Source organism: Microcaecilia unicolor, chromosome 3 (genome assembly GCF_901765095.1).
Source record: "Microcaecilia unicolor chromosome 3, aMicUni1.1, whole genome shotgun sequence".
Taxonomy (NCBI): domain Eukaryota; kingdom Metazoa; phylum Chordata; class Amphibia; order Gymnophiona; family Siphonopidae; genus Microcaecilia; species Microcaecilia unicolor.
Genome location: NC_044033.1, coordinates 511768061 through 511788883, shown reverse-complemented (window position 1 = coordinate 511788883; position 20823 = coordinate 511768061). Strand labels below are relative to the sequence as shown.

Sequence of the window (20823 nt, the reverse complement as noted above, 5' to 3'; positions counted from 1 at the left end):
TATAAATACAGATAGGTAGATAGTAATCTATCTCTCTATATCTAATTTTTTAAGCAGGGGAGGGTGAGAACAAACTTCTACGCAAAGGTCACATGCATGAAAGGAGGAGTGGCCTAATGGTTAATGCAGCAGGCTTTGATCCTGGCAACTTGGGTTCAATTCCCACTGCAGCTCCTTGTGACCTTGAGCAAGTCACTTGACCCTCTGTTGCCCCAGATACAAAAAAAAAAGACTATTAGCCCTCTAGGGACAGAGAAGTACCTGCATATCATGTGTATAGTGCTGTGTACGACTATTAGCACTATAGAAATTGATTACCAGTAGTAGTAGTAATAGTAAAGCATAGCAAATAACTTGCAACAAAATATGAATGGCCTGAGCTTAAGCTAGCTAGTCATAGTACCAATGCGTTTTTTCTAGCAAAACAATGTGCCGGCACTCAAATACCAGGCCACTCTTCAGGGGTGGGGTGATCACTGAAGGACCCACCCTACAATAGCCAGGCCCCCTGCAACCAGTCACAGAATCTATGACAAGGGAGAATTGGTGTGTAGAGCCTGAGCTCTTTCATTAAAACTTGGGGACCATGGGTCAGTTTTAGCAGACAATGGAAAAGGTGCCGGTACTCAGTACCCCCAAGTACCCCCTCAAAAAAAGCCCTACATAGTCGCTCCCCTGACTTATTTATTTATACTATGCCGAACATACCCGAGTTCAATGTGGCTTACAAAAACGTACAAGCTTTATAATACCATCAACAAAATATCAAGGAACAGCGGAGTAGCACAAATAAGACGAATCTTTTCCGGAGATGGGAAGGCGGTAGAACGAGAAGACATGAAATGAGATTGAAGGGGGGCAGACTCGGGAAAGATGTCAGGAAGTATTTCTTCATGGAGAGGGTGGTGGACGCTTGGAATGCCCTCCCGCGGGAGGTGGTGGAGATGAAAACAGTAACGGAATTCAAACATGCGTGGGATGTGCATAAAGGAATCCTGTGCAGAAGGAATGGATCCTCAGAAGCTTAGCTGAAATTGGGTGGCGGAGCAGGTGGGGGGAAGAGGGGTTGGTGGTTCGGAGGTGAGAATAGGGGAGGGCAGACTTGTATGGTCTGTGCCAGAGCCGGTGATGGGAGGCGGGACAGGTGGTTGGGAGACGGGAAAAACTGCTGGGCAGACTTGTACAGTCTGGGCCCTGGGAGAGACAGGTGCAAATCAAGGTAAGGTACACACATGAGTTTGTCTTGGGCAGTCTGGATGGACCATGCAGGTCTTTTTCTGCCGTCATCTACTAAGTTACTATGTAATAAGAACTAAATAATAAACCATTGATGGCCAGTTACAATCTAACACATTCCATCAATGGGTAGAAACCTCTCAAAGAGGAACGTTTTCAGTCTTTGGTGAAATACCAAGTAATCAGGCTGACCCCTGATTGCCATTGGCAGTGAGTAATACCACTTAGCACACCTTCCTGCTTATAATCGAAAGAGAAAAACGCCTATATTGCGACCCAAATCGGGAGATGGGCGTCTTTCTCCTGTGGGCGCCCAAATCGGTATAATCGAAAGCCGATTTTGGGCGTTTCCAACTGCAATCCGTCGCGGAAACGGGTAAAGTTGACGGGGGCGTGTCGGAGGAGTGGTGAAGGCGGAACTGGGGCGTGGTTATCGGCCAAGGAGAGATGGGCGTCTTTAGCTGATAATCGAAAAAAAAAAAAAGGCGTTTTACTGCGATTTTGGGTCACTTTTTTCACGAACAAGTCCCAAAAAAGTGCCCCAACTGACCAGATGACCACTGGAGGGAATCGGGGATGACCTCCCCGGACTCCCCCAGTGGTCACTAACCCCCTCCCACCAAAAAACCCCCACTTTAAACACTTTTTTTCCAGTCTCTATGCCAGCCTCAAATGCCGTACCCACCTCCATGACAGCAGAATGTGTTCTATCCTGTGACAGTCTTTCCCTGGTTCTGATGTGGCTCTCGGGCGAGTGACACCTTTTCTGTTATGCGCACTGCAGAGTCACGCATTGTGCTGGGTGTAGGGTATTGGGCTCCGTGATTCCACTAGCTTGTGGCAAATGCCCACGATGTTGGTAGTTGGTAGGCTCTACTCCCATGGTGCTTTTCCCCCTGCTTACTGGGTCAGAGTGTGCCCTGTTTTGTTTCCGGTAGTCCATGAGGTAGTGGCCATTTTTGTAAGCCAGTTTTAGATCCCTTTCACGTGTTAGCCATGTTACAGAACTTAGTTCTTACCTTGAATGTGGCTGAAAGAGGGCATTGTACACCATTCTGCCAGCTCTGACCTACTGCTAATCTCAGTACCAGGGAGACTCATTGCCAGTGGGGCACAATCTCTGATCTGGAGTTAACTGTGAGTAACCGTGCTTATTCCAATAAAGGACGTTTTCGGAGAGATTAGTCTTCAGGTGTCAACTGGTGTGCCAATGTTATATAGCAGCAACAAGTCCTAGAGGCCTGCGTGTATGCAGGTCCCTGGAGCACTTTTAGTGGGTACCGCAGTGCACTTCAGCCAGGTGGACCCAGGCCCATCCCCCCTACCTGTAACACTTGTGCTGGTAAATGGGAGGTCTCCAAAACCCACTGTACCCACATGTAGGTGCCCCCTTCACCCCTAAGAGCTATGGTAGTGTTGTACATTTGTGGGTAGTGGGTTTTGGGGGAGGGGGGTTGGGTGTTCAGCACCCGTGGTAAGGGAGCTATGCATGTGGGAGCGTTGTCTGAAGTCCACCGCACTGACCTCTAGGGTGTCCAGTTGTGTCCTGGCATGTCAGGGGGACGAGTGTACTACGAATCGTGGCCCCTCCCATGACCAAATGGCTCGGATTAGGACATTTTTGAGCTGGGCGTTTTTAGTTTCCATTATCGCAAAAAAAAAACCAAAACGCACGCCCAGCTGAAAAACGTCCATTTTTTCGAAAATACGTCTGTCCCGCCTCTTCACGTACTCGTTTTTAGACAGACGCCCATGGAGATAGGTGTTCGCGTTCGATTATGCCCCTCCTTGGCATCTAAAATCTGCAGAGTGAACCGACTTATAACGCGCTCAATCTGGAATATGAAGTCTAAGGTAGTCCCTGGAACCAGGTTATATTGCATAGGGAATAGTTATAAGGGCTACATGTAATCCGGTGTCATGCCATATAATATTTGAAAGAAAACACAATTTAAAAATAATTCTTGCTTTAATGGGCAGCCAGTGGCTCTATCAAAACATGATACCTTGAGGACAGGCCTAGCTGCTGTATTTTGGGCTGTTTGCAGCCGTTTTAGGACACCCTCCTTACATTAAGCACAGATAAAATTATAGTAATCGAACCAAGTTAAAACCAAGGATTGAACTAAAGATGTCAGGTGAGAAATATGATCTGATTTTCCCCCGTTTCCAAAGAGACCTGAAGGATATTTTCACTACCGAGGAAACCTGCGGCTCGAACGTGAGATGACTGTCGATTAATACACCCAGTGTCCTAAGCGTATTGTCTAGGAGGTAGGACACATTGTCAATGGTAAAATTATTATATACGTACGGTCGAAGGGGTTGATTACCACAAGAAATGTTAGTCATCTCTTTTTAACTTAAATTTAAATTTGGAAGCCAAGGATTCAAACAAATCGAGACCACATCTAATCTTAGGGACAATTTCTGGAACACCAGTCTTGAAAGGGATATAGATTGCGACATCATCCGCATAATGCAGAACCCAGCTGCCTCCAGTCTTTCACCTAACAGAGCCATCATAACATTGGAACAAGATTGGAGATAGCAGTGAGCCCTGTGACACCCCGTAGTCGGGAAACCAGGATGGTGAGAGAGAACCTGACAACTTCACCTGATACGATCTAGATTTTAGGAAGCAGCGGAATCATTGGTGAACCTTCCCACACAGTCTGAATTGGTCCAACAGGCCTAAAAGCAACTCATGATCAACAAGGTCAAAGGAACATGACATATCGAACTGCATCACTAAAACCTTAAAGCTTGGACCGATTGCTTTCCTAAAATCTGATATTAAGGTGCTCAAGACTTCCTCGGTACTATAACAAGGCCTAAAGCCTGACTGGGATTTACGCAAGAGGAAGAAAGAGGAATGGTGATTCATAAGCCGAGTACCAACTATTCCCTCCATTACGTTCCCAAACCCAGTCCTGGAGGCACCCCAGCCAGTCACGTTTCAAGTCATCCATAATATAAGTACATAAGTATTGCCATATGGGAAAGACCAAAGCTCCTTCAAGCCCAGCATCCTGGGAGGATTGGGAATGTGGCCCAGGAGATGAGAAAATCAAGTAAGCTCTTTATCTTAACATCCCTAAGGTTATCAAGATGCAAATTAATATCACCTATTAATAAAACATTAGCAAACTCAAAACAAATATTTGAGAGGAATTCAGTAAAACAGCTTTCCGAGGCAGACTAGCTTCCTGGAAGACGATAGAAGAGAACAAAGCATGTGGGCTTCAACAACACAGGATCACTTTATTTGAAATTAATCTCAAGATCAAAAGAGTTCAGTATAATTTGACGTTGAAGGCGGCTTTATGAATGATGATGATTCCACTCCCTCTCCGTTTAGCTCTAGTTTGATGAAGGACCTTGTAACCCGGGGGACATAAAGCTTTGAGTAAAGAATCCTCTGTTGAATGAAGCCAGCGTCAACCTTGACTGCAGCAAAGTAATGGCGACCCTGCCTCATGGCCAGACCCATTATCTGGTGAGGGATAGAGTGTCAACTACTGATAAAATCTTCCAAGTTCTGGATTCCAAGCAACCTGCCAAAATATGTCTATCACCACCAGTGACAACTGTAGCAAGCTGCTTTAGACACCCAAAACAGTCACCTTGGAAAGAACTGATCTTCTGATCCAACAGTTTTCTGAAGCTGTACAGCATAGCCCCTTTCAAGCCTCAAATTAGACCTGCTAGAAAATTCCCCTTGCTGACAAGGGACTTAAACCAAAAGTCTCGGCATCTCCAATGGAATTTGTGTAAACATAAGCCCATCACTAACCCGTACATCTTTAAGGATTAAGTAAAGAAATACAAGAAAGCCATTTAGTTGGCAATTAAGGAATGTCTGCAAAACAAAAAAACCTGGCAAAAGTAAGCTATGCAGCAGGCTTCTCTTACATAAGCGCACAACTATGGAATGGGCTCCCAAAAGCTATGAAAACAATCCACGACCACTTGAACTTCAGGAAATCACTAAAAACCAACCTCTTCAAAAGGCCAACCCCAATGACCCCACGTAACCCTCTTCACCTACCAACACAGCATGACTATGATCGAACAGGACAACACGCGATCTTCATCCATTCCGACCCTCCACTTATCTCATACGATCACTATACAACTTTGTATTTGTTATCCACCGACTGGGCGAACGCCTTTGACGGTACTATGTAAGCCACATTGAGCCTGCAAATAGGTGGGAAAATGCGGGGTACAAATGCAATAAATAAATAAGCTAGAGAAGAACCTTGCCAAACCCAAATCCCCGTCAACCTGCATCACCGCCGAGGTTCCCCAGTTGACAATTTTAAATGATGCTTCAGTTTAAAAATACAAGCAATCTACGAACACTGACACCGTTTCCTGTCCTTGTCTGTCTACTAAGCATTCTTTCAATCTGTTATGGCTAGGTCAGCTCATTGCTCCCCAGACTGCAACTTACTGTCCGAGTTTATATAGCCTCCCTGGACAAATGGGGATGATGTATCTAATGTTTGGTTAACAGCAGCAAGCTAAAGGCTAGCAGAGCTGAAGCCTGGTGGCCATTCGGCAACCTACCAAAAACATTGATGGGTGCCAGCAACCTCGGGATTGCTGTTACAGTGCTGCTGACCATCACTGTTCAGGTGGCAAACAGGAAGACGCTGGACTGAAGAGCAAGGGCTGACAGAGTCAAGTGTTAAAATTCTGTACCTGCATATACTATTCTGTTTAATGGAGCATTATTTTGATTTTGGCACATAATTCCTGGAATGTTTGGTTAACTCAACAGCAAACTAAAGGCTAGCAGAGCTGAAGCCTGGTGGCCATTCGGCAACCTACCAAAAACACTGATAGGTAAATTTTATGGTTGCCAGTAACCTCAGGGTGCATAATACCATCAGTAGCCCAGGTATTGGGGGAAGCAGCTGGTAGAAAAAAAAAGGGGAAGTATACAGAGCATCAGTGGCGTAGCCAGACCTATCATTTTAGGTGAACCCAGAGTTAGGATGGGTGGGCTTTGCAAAACTCCCTCTCCCCTTTGTCCTAGATCTCTCTCCCTCTTCTTAGACTCCGGATCCAAGATTACTACTACTACTTAACATTTCTAGAGCGCTACTAGGGTTACGCAGCGCTGTACAATTTAACAAAGAGAGACAGTCCCTGCTCAAAGAGCTTACAATCTAATAGACAAGTGAACGGTCGGTCCGATAGGGGCAGTCAAATTGGGGCAGTCTGGATTTCACGAACGGTAAGGGTTAGGTGCCGAACGCAGCATTGAAGAGGTGGGCTTTAAGCAAAGACTTGAAGACGGGCAGGGAGGGGGGCTTGGCGTAAGGGCTCAGGAAGGTTGTTCCAAGCATAGGGTGAGGCGAGGCAGAATGAGCGGAGCCTGGAGTTGGCGGTGGTGGAGAAGGGTACTGAGAGGAGGGATTTATCCTGTGAACGGAGGTTACGGGCGGGAACGTAAGGGGAGATGAGGGTAGAAAGATAGTGAGGGGCAGCAGACTGAGTGCATTTGTAGGTAAGAAGGAGAAGCTTGAATTGAATGCGGTATCTGATCGGAAGCCAGTGAAGTGACTTGAGGAGAGGGGTGATATGAGTATATCGGTTCTGGCGGAATATGAGACGTGCAGCAGAGTTCTGAACAGATTGAAGGGGGGATAGATGGCTAAGTGGGAGGCCGGTGAGGAGTAAGTTGCAGTAGTCCAGGCGAGAGGTAATGAGAGCGTGGACGAGAGTTCGGGTGGTGTGTTCAGAGAGGAAAGGGCGAATTTTGCTGATGTTAAAGAGGAAGAAGCGACAGGTCTTGGCTATCTGCTGGATATGCGCAGAGAAGGAGAGAGAGGAGTCAAAGATGACTCCGAGGTTGCGGGCAGATGAGACGGGGAGGATGAGGGTGTTATCAACTGAGATAGAAAGTGGAGGAAGAGGAGAAGTGGGTTTTGGTGGAAAGACGATAAGCTCGGTCTTGGACATGTTCAGTTTCAGGTGGCGGTTGGACATCCAGGCAGCAATGTCGGATAAGCAGGCCGATACCTTTGCCTGGGTCTCCGCGGTGATGTCTGGTGTGGAGAGATACAGTTGGGTGTCATCAGCATAGAGATTAGCCCCCCTCTTCCAAGCTACCTCAGCATCTTTGCTGGTGCAGGAGTAAAGCATCACCGTTGCTTGCGCTGGCCTCTCAGGCTTCCCTCTGCCATGTCCAAGAAACAGGAAGTGACATCAGTGAGGAAAGCCAGCAGGGCTGATGCAGGCAGCTGAGGTGTGTCACTGTTGTTCTGGCAAAGATGCTGAGGTACTTCAGAGATGGAGAGGGAGTTGCCGGGCCACAGGAGGAGAATGCCAGATCCAGGGGTGGGAGAGAGGAGAGCAAGGGTAGCTGCCACTGAACATTTTTGGTGGTCCATTCAGGGTGGGCCTGTGCCCACCCAGGCCCACTCATAGCTACGCCACTGCAGAGCATGGCTCATGGAATTCTTTTCAACCTTCCTGCGAGTGTGTGTTTACCTGTAAAGAAGTAGTCACAAGGTAATGCAATGGAAAATTTTTGTTCACGTCAATTACGCTCTTTGTTAGTGAAGAAAAATTTCTGCTCATGTCAACTCAGTCCTTAGAGGGACGGGAAAGTAACAAATGTGTGCGTGTCGGAACAAAACTGAAAGTGAAAGCATGCATCGGTGTTGGTTCATCTCTGCTTAAATATGACAGCCTTGCAAAAATGGTGTGCAAACAATTTTTGCAAAGCTCATTTTTAGGGTCAGAAAACAAGCACTGATGTGTGTTGACACTTTCCATTTTTGTTTGGACAAGCCCACCAAAGCCATGCTTACTGCGAAACCTTGTGCACATGCGTCTGGCATTGTCTTCCCATATTTGCTGACGGTTTTCCGTACATAAAATTTGCCTGCAATTAGCTTGCACGTCGTGGTATTACGCTCGCAGTAGAAGCCAAGTGCTCAGACAACCGCGAGTGGCTCTACTGTGAGCATTTCTGCATTGGCCCCTCGGCAGGGGCGTATCTGCGTGGGGCCACAGGGGCCTGAGCCCCCGCAGATTTCGCCCTGGACCCCCCCTACTGCCGTCAACCCTCCCCCGCTGCCTACCCTTGCTGGCGGGGGACCTCAACACCCGCCAGCCGAGGCCCGCTTCCACCTGCCAGTGCCGCTGCCTTTACGTGCGTACAATGTGCTGCGACGTCAGACTCCGAACTGGATTCAACAGCTATATAGCACGGGCCGGCCACGGAGGACGAAGAACTTTACAGACCTCGGGTCGGCTGGCGGGGGTTGGGGTCCCCCGCCAGCTGAAGACATTTTTAAAGGCAGCGGCACTGGCAGGTGGAAACGGACCTCGGCTGGCGGGGACTGGGGTCCCCCGCCAGTAAAGGTAAGCAACGGCAGCGGGGTAGGGTTGGCAGCAGGGGGGTGGTGGAGAGAGTCATTGGTGGCGGGAGGGGGGTCTGGCAATGGCAGGGGGGTGCAGTGGCGGCATGGGGGGGGGGGGTCTGGCAATGGCGGGGGGGGGGCTAAAATGTGCCCCCTCCCTCTGGCTCTGGCCCCCCCTACCGCCGGACTGCAGATACGCCCCTGCCCCTTGGTGCTTTAATTTGAATTCTATTTGGTTTCAAAAGTTAAATTGGTAGATTCCTACTCCTTAGCACTTCATCCATGGTTTTGAAGCAAACCCTAACTGATCTGGAATCATCAAAACCGAGTTTAACTGGATGGATTCCAAGTTTACAGCTGAATACCCCACTGTCAAAATTCTTCATGCACAACCAGTGGCATAGCCAGACTGGTTATTTTGGGTGGGCCTTCCAAACCACCCCTCCCTTGTCTTGCATCTCCTCCTTCTTCTTCACCCCCTGGGTTCGGTATTTGCCCCTGCCTGCGACCCGGCAACTCCCCTTCCCAGGTGTACATCACCATGTTTGCGAGCATCTTCAGAAACACACAGCCGCTGCCTGCGCTGGTCTCTGCAGGCTTCCCTCTGCTGTGTCCCACCCTCGCTGACATCACTTCCTGTTTCTTCTGGCAGGATGAGGCAGGGAAAAGCCTGCAGAGACCAGCGCAGGCAGAGACAGTGCATTGCAGCTGCTTGCGAACGTGCTGAGCTGGATAAGGAGTTGCAAGGCCACGGACGAATCCAGGAAGGAAGGGGAGCCAGGCCAGGTGGGTCACCCTAGAATGGTGTTGGGGGACCAGATAGGTTGGGCCTGAGCCAAGGCCCACCCATAGCTACACCACTGTGCACAACATTATTTTTAACCAAAAATCATAGCAAAAACTCTTAAATTTCTTACTCTTCGTTGCAGAACTCACCAATTGTAAATGCGCGGCACGGCCCCAGCATGTAAAGCAGCCAAATGGAAGAGAACACAAACAGAATGAAAGCAGTAATGAAAAAGTTCAGCTCCAACAAGCAGACAGCATCCTTTTATTATCATGCAAACTTAAGCACACCTCCAGCATTAGAACATAAAACACAACCTAGACTATAAAACCGGTTCTGTCCATTGGAATTGAGGCCAGACTGAACAGCCCATCGTTGCATCACAAGGAGCATTCCGCTTCTGTTCACTTTTTAAGTCAATGCCATTATTAACAGCTTACAGTATGCATAATCACAGCTCATGCAAGCATTAAAACCCATGGCATGCAATATGTTAAGGACTAGTAAACCATAAATTCTTCTAATGCCGATAAAGATTTAACTAGATATTGATATTACATTATGATTCATTTTGAGATACTTGGCTCATCTGTTATAGTAGATGTTAATAAGTCAGTTAAAAGGGGGTTTTTTTTTTTGCCCTCCCAAAGAACACCTGAATAGCTGCTATGCATGCTGGAAAGCACTTCAGGAAAAACGTTCAGCCAGCCCCTCAGCAAAGGCTGATATCACACTTTCAAACCACATTTGTACATATTTAAACCTGTACTAAATACATTTTGTGACCCGTATCTCTGTTGCCAAGTTTCATATAAAAAGCACATTTTCTTAAATAAAAACAGAAAAACTACAGTACAAAAATCTATTGATTTTTAATGAGCAACAATGCCTTCCTGCCTACAGAGGTTACAATGATCGTATTTTGGCTTTCTGCAGCTCAGTGGCTATTATAATGTCCTTTTAAGTTTAAGCTATTTCCGTTTGTCATCCCCTGGTAACCTGGGGGAATTAAGGATATGGTCCACTTTATCCAGAACAGTGGTTCTCAAACTTGTCCTGGGGGGACCATCCAGCTACTCAGGTTTTCAGGATATCCGCAAGCCTGTCACCGGGACCTGATGGTATTCATCCCAGAGTATTAATAGAACTAAAAAATGAACTTGCGGAGCTACTGTTAGAAATATGCAATCTGTCCCTAAAATCGAGTGTAGTACCGGAAGACTGGAGGGTAGCCAATGTTACTCCGATTTTTAAGAAGGGTTCCAGAGGAGATCCGGGAAATTATAGACCGGTGAGTCTGACGTCGGTGCCGGGCAAGATGGTGGAGGCTATTATTAAGAATAAAATTGCAGAGCATATACAAAAACATGGACTGATGAGACAAAGTCAGCACGGATTTAGTGAAGGGAAGTCTTGCCTCACCAATCTAATGCATTTTTTTGAGGGGGTAAGCAAACATGTGGACAATGGGGAGCCGGTTGATATTGTATATCTGGATTTTCAGAAGGCGTTTGACAAAGTGCCGCACGAAAGACTCCTGAAGAAATTGCAGAGTCATGGAATCGGAGGTAGGGTATTATATGGATTAAGAACTGGTTGAAAGATAGGAAGCAGAGAGTAGGATTGCGTGGCCAGTATTCTCAGTGGAGGAGGGTAGTTAGTAGGGTCCCGCAGGGGTCTGTGCTGGGTCCGTTGCTTTTTAATGTATTTATAAATGACCTAGAGATGGGAATAACTAGTGAGGTAATTAAATTCGCCGATGACACAAAATTATTCAGGGTCGTCAAGTCGCAGGAGGAATGTGAACGATTACAGGAGGACCTTGCGAGACTGGGAGAATGGGCGTGCAAGTGGCAGATGAAGTTCAATGTTGACAAGTGCAAAGTGATGCATGTGGGTAAGAGGAACCCGAATTATAGCTACGTCTTGCAAGGTTCCGCGTTAGGAGTTACGGATCAAGAAAGGGATCTGGGTGTCGTCGTCGATGATACGCTGAAACCTTCTGCTCAGTGTGCTGCTGCGGCTAGGAAAGCGAATAGAATGTTGGGTGTTATTAGGAAGGGTATGGAGTCCAGGTGTGCGGATGTTATAATGCCGTTGTATCGCTCCATGGTGCGACCGCACCTGGAGTATTGTGTTCAGTACTGGTCTCCGTATCTCAAAAAAGATATAGTAGAATTGGAAAAGGTACAGCGAAGGGCGACGAAAATGATAGTGGGGATGGGACGACTTTCCTACGAAGAGAGGCTGAGAAGGCTAGGGCTTTTCAGCTTGGAGAAGAGACGGCTGAGGGGAGATATGATAGAAGTGTATAAAGTAATGAGTGGAATGGATCGGGTGGATGTGAAGCGACTGTTCACGCTATCCAAAAATACTAGGACTAGAGGGCATGAGTTGAAGCTACAGTGTGGTAAATTTAAAACGAATCGGAGAAAATTTTTCTTCACCCAACGTGTAATTAGACTCTGGAATTCGTTGCTGGAGAACGTGGTACGGGCGGTTAGCTTGACGGAGTTTAAAAAGGGGTTAGATAGATTCCTAAAGGACAAGTCCATAGACCGCTATTAAATGGACTTGGAAAAATTCCGCATTTTTAGGTATAACTTGTCTGGAATGTTTTTACGTTTGGGAAGCGTGCCAGGTGCCCTTGACCTGGATTGGCCACTGTCGGTGACAGGATGCTGGGCTAGATGGACCTTTGGTCTTTCCCAGTATGGCACTACTTATGTACTTATGTACTCCATTATATGTAAATCTTTCATGCATCCTGAAAATCTGACTGGCTGGTGATCTCCTAGGACAGGCTTGAGAACCACTGATCTAGAACAATTCTTATCAAAAAGGAACACTAACCCTTCTCAGTCAGTACATCCAGGGGAATGAGTTGCAAGATCTATGTTTTCTGAGTTCTTGATCACATGCTTATGTGTACACAGCAGGGGCGTATCTGAACTGCGGCGGTAGGGGGGGCCAGGGCTAGAGTGAGGGGGCACATTATAGCCCCCCCCTCGCCGCCGCCATTGCCGATCCCCCTCCCCCCAGCCGCTGCCATTGCCAACCCTCCCCCTCCGTTGCTTGCCTACCTTCGCTGGCGGGGGACCCCAACCCCCGCCAGCCGAGGTCCGCGTCCTCCTGCCACTGCCGGCTGCCTTTAAAGAATTCCGTCAGCTGGCGGGGGACCCCCAACCCCCGCCAGCCAAGCCGAGGTCCTTTCATTTTTCCACTGAAGCTGGCGCCAACGAAAGTTTCTTTTGAGTCTGACGTCGCTGCACGTTGTACGTGCAGGACGTCAGACTCAGAAACAGCTTCATTCTGTTTCTGAGTCTGACGTCCTGCACGTACAACTCAAAAGAAACTTTCGTCGGCGCCAGCTTCAGTGGAAAAATGAAAGGACCTCGGCTTGGCTGGCGGGGGTTGGGGGTCCCCCGCCAGCTGACGGAATTCTTTAAAGGCAGCGGCAGGAGGACGCGGACCTCGGCTGGCGGGGGTTGGGGTCCCCCGCCAGCGAAGGTAGGCAAGCAACGGAGGGGGAGGGTTGGCAGCGGTAGGGGGGGTCCAGGGCGAAATCTGCGGGGGCCCAGGCCCCTGAGGCCCCACGCAGATACGCCCCTGGTACACAGTCAATACAATTACCTTCTGATTCTCTTTATTTCTCAAATGTAAAATGTATTAATGATATAGGTCTGATATAGGCGGGCTGAGGGATGATATGATAGAAGTCTACAAGATAATGAGTGGAGTAGAGCGGACGGATGTGAAGCGTTTGTTTACACTTTCAAAAAATAATAGAACCAGGGGACACAAGATGAAGCTAGAATATGGTAGATTTAAAACAAACAGGAGAAAGTTTCTCTTTACTCAGCGTGTAGTTGGACTCTGGAACTCGTTGCCGGAGAATGAAGTGACAGCAGCTGGCCTTACGGAGTTTAAGGGGGGTTTGGACAGATTCCTGAAGGAAAAGTCCACTGAATATTATTAAAAAAAATTTTTTTTTGTTCCATTTGTACCCCGCGCTTTCCCGCTCATGGCAGGCTCAATGCGGCTTACATGGGGCAATGGAGGGTTAAGTGACTTGCCCAGAGTCACAAGGAGCTGCCTGTGCCTGAAGTGGGAATTGAACTCAGTTCCTCAGGACCAAAGTCCACCACCCTAACCACTAGGCCACTCCTCCACTGTTGCTACTATTTGAGATTCTACATGGAATGTTGCTATTCCACCAGCAACATTCCATGTAGAAGTCGGCCCTTGCAGATCACCAATGTGGCCGCGCAGGCTTCTGCTTCTGTGAGTCTGACGTCCTGCACGTACGTGCAGGACGTCAGACTCACAGAAACAGAAGCCTGCGCAGCCTTCTACATGGAATGTTGCTAGTGGAATAGCAACATTCCATGTAGAATCTCCAATAGTAGCAACATTCCATGTAGAATCTCCAATAGTATCTATTTTATTTTTGTTACATTTGTACCCTGTGCTTTCCCACTCATGGCAGGCTCAATGCGGCTTACATGGGGCAATGGAGGGTTAAGTGACTTGCCCAGAGTCACAAGGAGCTGCCGGTGCCTGAAGTGGGAATCGAACTCAGTTCTTCAGTTCCCCAGGACAAAAGTCCACCACCCTAACCACTAGGCCACTCCTCCACTTGGGGGGGGGGGGGGGGGTTTGCCAGATTCTTGGAAGCCTGGATTGGCCGCTGTCGGAGACAGGATGCTGGGCTTGATGGACCTTTGGTCTTTTCCCAGTATGGCGGTGCTTATGTGCTTATTTATTTACAGGGTTCTCTTAAAACATTTCTTGGGGTCACCGCTTAAATGTTTTTTCTTTTTCCATTCAGGTTTCTGTGGTTCTGTTCACGTTACAAACCAATCACGTTACATCAGCAAAAATATAACCATCCATTATTATCCTCAGCAAATAACGGAAGAATTTTATTAAAATTTAGCAAACTGCACCTCAGAACAGAAAGTGGTGATTGTACTAACCTATAATTATGAAAAAAAAAACCTCATCTCTGCAAAAGCAGTCCCCCTAAAAACCATGCATTAGAATTGGGATCCCACACAGATGTGGGGCTTGCTTCTGTCAGAAAGTTCTGAGGCTTATAAAACAAAGATGGATGCTTTAGACCTTTTTCCACCTCGATCCTCAAGTCTCATCCCAAAAAGACCGAAAAGGAGGGGGAAGAAAAAAAAAAGGGACGGGCAACTAGACTGACCTAAAATGTTAACAATCAGTTCGTCACAAAGCATTACTGCGATTAATTTTGCAACTGTCAATTAAACCATGTATATGTTTACTGGGCAAATTCAGTCTACATCCACCAAAATGTAGTTCATTTCTGAATTAAGACAAATCTTTGTAGTTTTTGTTACTGTTTAAAGCAGTTATTCCCAAACCTGTCCTGGGGGAACCGCAGCCACTCAGGTTTTCAAGATACCTGCAATGAATATGTATGAGATCAATTTGCATGCACTACTTCCTTGATATGCAAATCTCTCTCCTGCATATTCATTGCGGATATCCTGAAAACCTGACTAGCTGTGGTTTCCCCAGGACAAGTTTGGGAACACCTGGATTAAAAGCTCAATTAAAAAAAAGGCTGTACAGACCACAACCATCCTTTCTTCCGCACATAAGTACATAAGTAATGCCACACTGGGAAAAGACCAAGGGTCCATCGAGCCCAGCATCCTGTCCACAACAGCGGCCAATCCAGGTCAAGGGCACCTGGCAAGCTTCCCAAACGTACAAACATTCTATACAATCAAGCCATTGTGACATCACTAATGAGGTTGGCTCTTATTGGTGGAATGAGCCACTATGACATCACAATAGGTTAAATCACTGCTCTATGTAATAAAAGTGAGCCAAGTAGAGGACATAAGTACATAAGTAATGCCACACTGGGAAAAGACCAAGGGTCCATCGAGCCCAGCATCCTGTCCACGACAGCGGCCAATCCAGGCCAAGGGCAGCTGACGAGCTTCCCAAACCTACAAACATTCTATACATGTTATTCCTGGAATTGTGGATTTTTCCCAAGTCCATTTAGTAGTGGTTTAAGGACTTGTCCTTTAGGAAACCGTCTAACCCCTTTTTAAACTCTGCCAAGCTAACCGCCTTCACCACGTTCTCTGGCAACGAATTCCAGAGTTTAATTATGCGTTGGGTGAAGAAACATATTTTTTGAAGGTCCTTTAAAATCTACTCCAACATTTTGTGGGTTTTTTGGCCGATTTCTTTGTAATTTGAATTCTTCAAAGGCATTGTCTTTTTCATTAAGATGTTTGGAATTTTATTTTCAGAAATCTTTATTAAAAAATTGTATCCCAATCTATGACAAATTCAGTTTTTTCCCCCTGGACTAATATGGCTTATGGAACTCTTCCCTTAAAAAAAAATAACATTAGTATCTCTCCAGTAAAGCAGGAGTTTCTCACTCCAGTACTTGGAACACACTGAGCTAGTCTGGTTTTCAAGATATTCACAATGAACATGCATGAATGCATGAGATCAATTTGCCTCCGTTGTTTGCAAATCTCTCTTATGCGTCTTCATTGTGGGTATCCTAAAAGCCAAACTGAGTGCCCTGTTTACTAAGGCGCGTTAGCATTTTTAACGTGCCTACAATTAGCGCACGCATTATCCGTGCAGGCGCCTATAGGGATATTGTAGGCAAGTACTTGCATTTAAGACGCTAACGCGCCTGTAACATGGCTTAGTAAAACAGGGCCCTGAGTGTGTCCTGAAGACTGGGTTGAGAATCCCTGCACTAGAGGATCATTGCCAAGACTGTTTTCAATAAAAGACGTACACATAACATACCAATTCTTTTCATTTCCAATTTGTTTTCTAGAACAAATACCCATCTAGCTGCTTCTATTCAATAGTATACCTCTTCGTCTTATGTTGTTATCATCTGGAATAATTTTTTTTTTAAAGCTGCCCCGTACATAAAAGTTTTACCCTCACCTGATGGGTCAAATGAGCTGCTACCAGTTGAAGGTGCTGATCCAAAAGCTGCCTCAAAGTTGGGCTGTATGAGGTTGTTCTGAGCTGGGGTAATCGGTGCAGGAGAGGGAGTCATGAAAGAACCTCCAAAGCCTTGAGAATGAGGTGAACAAAAGGTACGACTGTGTTTATTTTAAAAGCACAGAGAAACATCCTGTAACACTCAAAAAGCACTTGTGCAAAAGCAACACACACAAAAGTTTAGTAAAGAAGCTATAATTATGTTTAACTCATTTTTATTAATGCAAACGTGCAATACAGGTCTTTACGTCAACTTTCTCAATGAAAATTCCATTAACATAACAATCAAGTCTTTTTCTTTATCTCCCCCCCCCCCCCCGTACCCAAACCCCTAAGAAGCTATAATTATGAATATGGTATTTTGCCATTAGATATTAGAATTATATATGTTAAGATCAGTTATATTTGCTACAGCAAGGATTCCCACAGAAGACACAAAGGAAAGAAAATCAAGTTACTGACTGTAATAAGATGATGAAATATTTTGACACCAACAAAAGGTATCTTAACAGATATCTGGGTTTCCTACTGCATTATAAACTACTAGTAAAACATGCCCGTTTCTTGCGCAAATGAAACGGGCGCTAGCAAGGTTTCCTTCTGAACCTCCCCCCCTCCCTACTCACCCCTTCGGCGTTCTGAAGGCACTGCCCGCCATTGTTGCGGACCTCGGCACGCCACCTTCAATCTCTGCTGTTTCGGTGTTTGTGAAGCCACTGACGCCATTGCTCCGCCCTCGACGTCATCACGTTTGACGCAAGGGCGGGGCCCCAACGCAGTGTTTTCGGTGGCTTCACCACCAAGAAGGCTTCAAACCGGAAGGAAGTGCCCGGAGGACCTGACAGTGACGTCAGTGTCCTCAGAACGTTGAGGGTGAGTTTTATTATATAGGATAACAGTGTTTCCCACTAGGGCTGTACCGAATAATTGGGATTCTTAAAATTCAGATTCTCGAGGACTGACTAATCAAACTTACTGTAGTACCAGGAATCCTATTCCATGGAGTAAACCATGTTTCAGCCCCACAAACCTCCACAGCTATGATGAGCCTTGACATAACTTACATAAGTACTACTACTACTACTACTATTTAGCATTTCTATAGCGCTACAAGGCATACGCAGCACTGCACAAACATAGAAGAAAGACAGTCCCTGCTCAAAGAGCTTACAATCTAATAGACAATAATAATAAAGCAAGCAAATCAATTAATGTGTACAGGAAGGAGGAGATGAGGGTAGGTGGAGGCGAGTGGTTACGAGTCCAAAGCAATGTTAAAGAGGTGGGCTTTCAATCTAGATTTAAAGGTGGCCAAGGATGGGGCAAGACGTAGGGGCTCAGGAAGTTTATTCCAGGCGTAGGGTGCAGCGAGACAGAAGGCGCGAAGTCTGGAGTTGGCAGTAGTGGAGAAGGGAACAGATAAGAAGGATTTATCCATGGAGCGGAGTGCACGGGAAGGGGTGTAGGGAAGGACGAGTGTGGAGAGATACTGGGGAGCAGCAGAGTGAATACATTTATAGGTTAGTAGAAGAAGTTTGAACAGGATGCGAAAACGGATAGGGAGCCAGTGAAGCGACTTGAGGAGAGGGGTAGTATGAGTAAAGCGACCCTGGCGGAAGACTCCCCTCCCCGGCTCCGCATATCCATCTGTCACAAGTACGATTAGTTCATACCAGGCATCATAGGCTTAGGCCCCCCTAGCATTACCTACTTCCAAATCTTCCTTTACTTAACTTCTCCCTTCATGAAAACATATTTAATACCAGGCTGCGGGCTCTATGGGATAGGGACTGAATATATTTATCCCAGATTAGCAAGAACAATTATCGCGTGCTAATTTTAAAAAAATTGTTCATCTTTCTATAGATGCGGTAGTGTAGATGCATGTTTTGGGCACGCGCAGGATCATTTTTCAGTGCACCTGCAAAAAAAAAATTAATGTGCGGCAAAATGAAAATTGCCGTGTGTCCATTTGGGGTCCGAGACCTTCGTGCGGTAAGCGGGTGGTAATGGTCTCCGTGCGCAAAATGCCGATTACCGCCTGTGCGCCAGAAAATAAAAATGTTTTCAGGCGCGCGTAGCGGACAAGCGTAAAAAATGAAATTACCGCAAGGGCTGCGTGGTAGCCGGGCGGTAACTCAAAATTGATGTGCGTTGGGCTCCATAATCTCTTAGCAAATACAAATCCAGTTAAACAATAACTCATGAACATCTAGTACATTTTTCATGTATAACCCCTTAAGACCCCCCCCCCCCATTACCCCCTCCTCCCCTATCCCCAATAGAAGTTTAATATTTGTTACATTTGTATCCCACATTTTCCCACCTATTTGTAGGCTCAATGTGGCTTACATAGTGCCGGAGAGCTGTTTGCAGACTCCGGAGTAAACAAATACAAGGTGATGTTGTGGAAGGATAAGGTTCATGTGATAGGACCACGTGACTGAATCGTACAACGGGAGAGTTTGATGGCCATTACGAACTTTAGTGTTGTTGTGTCGCTGAGATCAGGCGTTTATGTTGGGTCGGTAGGGCATGCCTTTTTAAACAGGTGGGTCTTAAGTGTTTTTCTGAAGTGTAAGTGGTCATATGTGGTTTTCAAGTCTTTTGGTAGTGCGTTCCACAGTTGTGCGCTGACGCAGGAAAAACCGGATGCGTAAGTTGATTTGTCTTTGAGTGCTTTGCAGCTTGGGTAGTGGAGATTTAGGTATAATAGAGATAGAGAGCTAATACATCAGATCCAACATAATACGATAGAGAAAACGTACTGAGCATGAAACATCACAATACCTAGTTACCCGTTAAGTGCAGGAAAACAACCAATTCAAGTAACTGAATGGAAGTGATGAGTAGAGAATTGAGCATATAAACGCCCAAGAGGTAAAGATGTGATAAGGAACTCAGCCAATAACCTCTATAGACATAGGTCTAAGATTAAAATCAAGGTTCTACAGTAAACATTTGAAAGGAGACTTTCATGCTTATTTTCGAAAGTGATTGCCGGCCATCTTCCGACACAAATCGGGAGATGGCCGGCGACTTCCTGAACCCGGCGAAATCGGTATAATCGAAAGCCGATTTTGGTTGGCTTCAACTGCTTTCCGTCGCGGAGCCGGCGAAACATCAAGGGGGCGTGTCGGCAGGGTAGTGAAGGCGGGACGGAGGTGGGATGGGGGCGTGCTCACGAGATGGCCGGCTTCGCCTGATAATGGAAAAAAAAAAGCCAGGCTTGACGAGCATTTCGCCGGCTTTACTTGGTCCCTATTTTTTCACGACCAAGCTTCAAAAAGGGGCCCCAACTGACCAAATGACCACTGGAGGGAATCGGGTATCACCTCCCCTTACTCCCCCCCCAGTGGCCACCAACCCCCCTCCCACCCAAAAAAAAAAAAAAAAAACTTTTTTGCCAGCCTGTATGCCAGCCTCAAATGTCATACCCAGCTCCCTGACAGCAGTATGCAGGTCCCTGGAGCAGTTTTTAGTGGGTGCAGTGGACTTCAGGCAGGTGGACCCAGGCCCACCCTCCTACCTGTTCCACTTGTGGTGGTAAATGGGAGCCCTCCAAAACCCACATGTAGGTGTCCTCCTTCACCCCTTAGGGCTATGGTAATGGTGCAGAGCTTTGGGGAGTGGGTTTTGGGGGGGGGGTTGGGGGGCTAAACAGCCAAGGGAAGGGAGCTATGCACCTGGGAGCTATTTTTATTATATTGTTAGAAGTGCCCCCTAGGGTGCCCGGTTGGTGTCCTGGCATGTCAGTGGGACCAGTGCACTACAAATGCTGGCTCCTCCCACGACCAAAGGGCTTGGATTTCGCTGGGTTTCAGATCGCCGGCATTTTTTTTTCCTTATGGCTGAAAACCGAGGCCGGCCATTTCAACCCCGGCGAACTCTGACACTTGGCCGGGCCCAACCATATTAGCGAAGAAAAAGATGGTCGGCCATCTTTTTCGAAAATATGGTTGTGCGCGCTAAAGAACGCTAGTGCGCCTTTGTAACCAAGGCCATAAATGTGTGACTCTTGTTTACATCTATTAATATCAACTGAAGTACCTGCATTTTAGGTTCAGACACGAAGACTAGTTTTCTAAGTTTCAAGAGACGAGTGCTTGGTACGGTAAATGTAACACAATACACATTTCAGTTCTTATAGTTTGCGCAGGACCTACTCGGGTCAATGCAGATTACAAATCAAGAAGCTGGAACCGTCCAGGAACAGTTATATTATAAAACACCATATAAAACCCAGTAATTTTAAAGCAATAAAACCAATAAAAATTCAGCATAATTTAGCCAAAATTGCCTAAACAAGATAGTCAGTCTTAGATAGTCTTAATACTGCCCTTTAAGCTTCCCATTGTCTCTTTCCAACGTTTCAATGTTGATGTC

The 20823-nt window shown here is 46.5% G+C and overlaps 1 protein-coding gene across 8 annotated transcripts in view; it reads right to left on the bottom strand.

Annotated features, from left to right (window-relative positions):
• The window catches only part of LOC115467294 (clathrin coat assembly protein AP180-like), a 330594-nt gene that overhangs the window by 36858 nt on the left and 272913 nt on the right, over positions 1 to 20823 (bottom strand). For all 8 annotated transcript variants that reach the window (XM_030199139.1, XM_030199144.1, XM_030199145.1 and 5 more), the window contains one exon: positions 16378 to 16509. In XM_030199139.1, coding sequence (XP_030054999.1) covers positions 16378 to 16509 — 132 coding nt within the window. The remainder of the gene's footprint in view (positions 1 to 16377; positions 16510 to 20823) is intronic.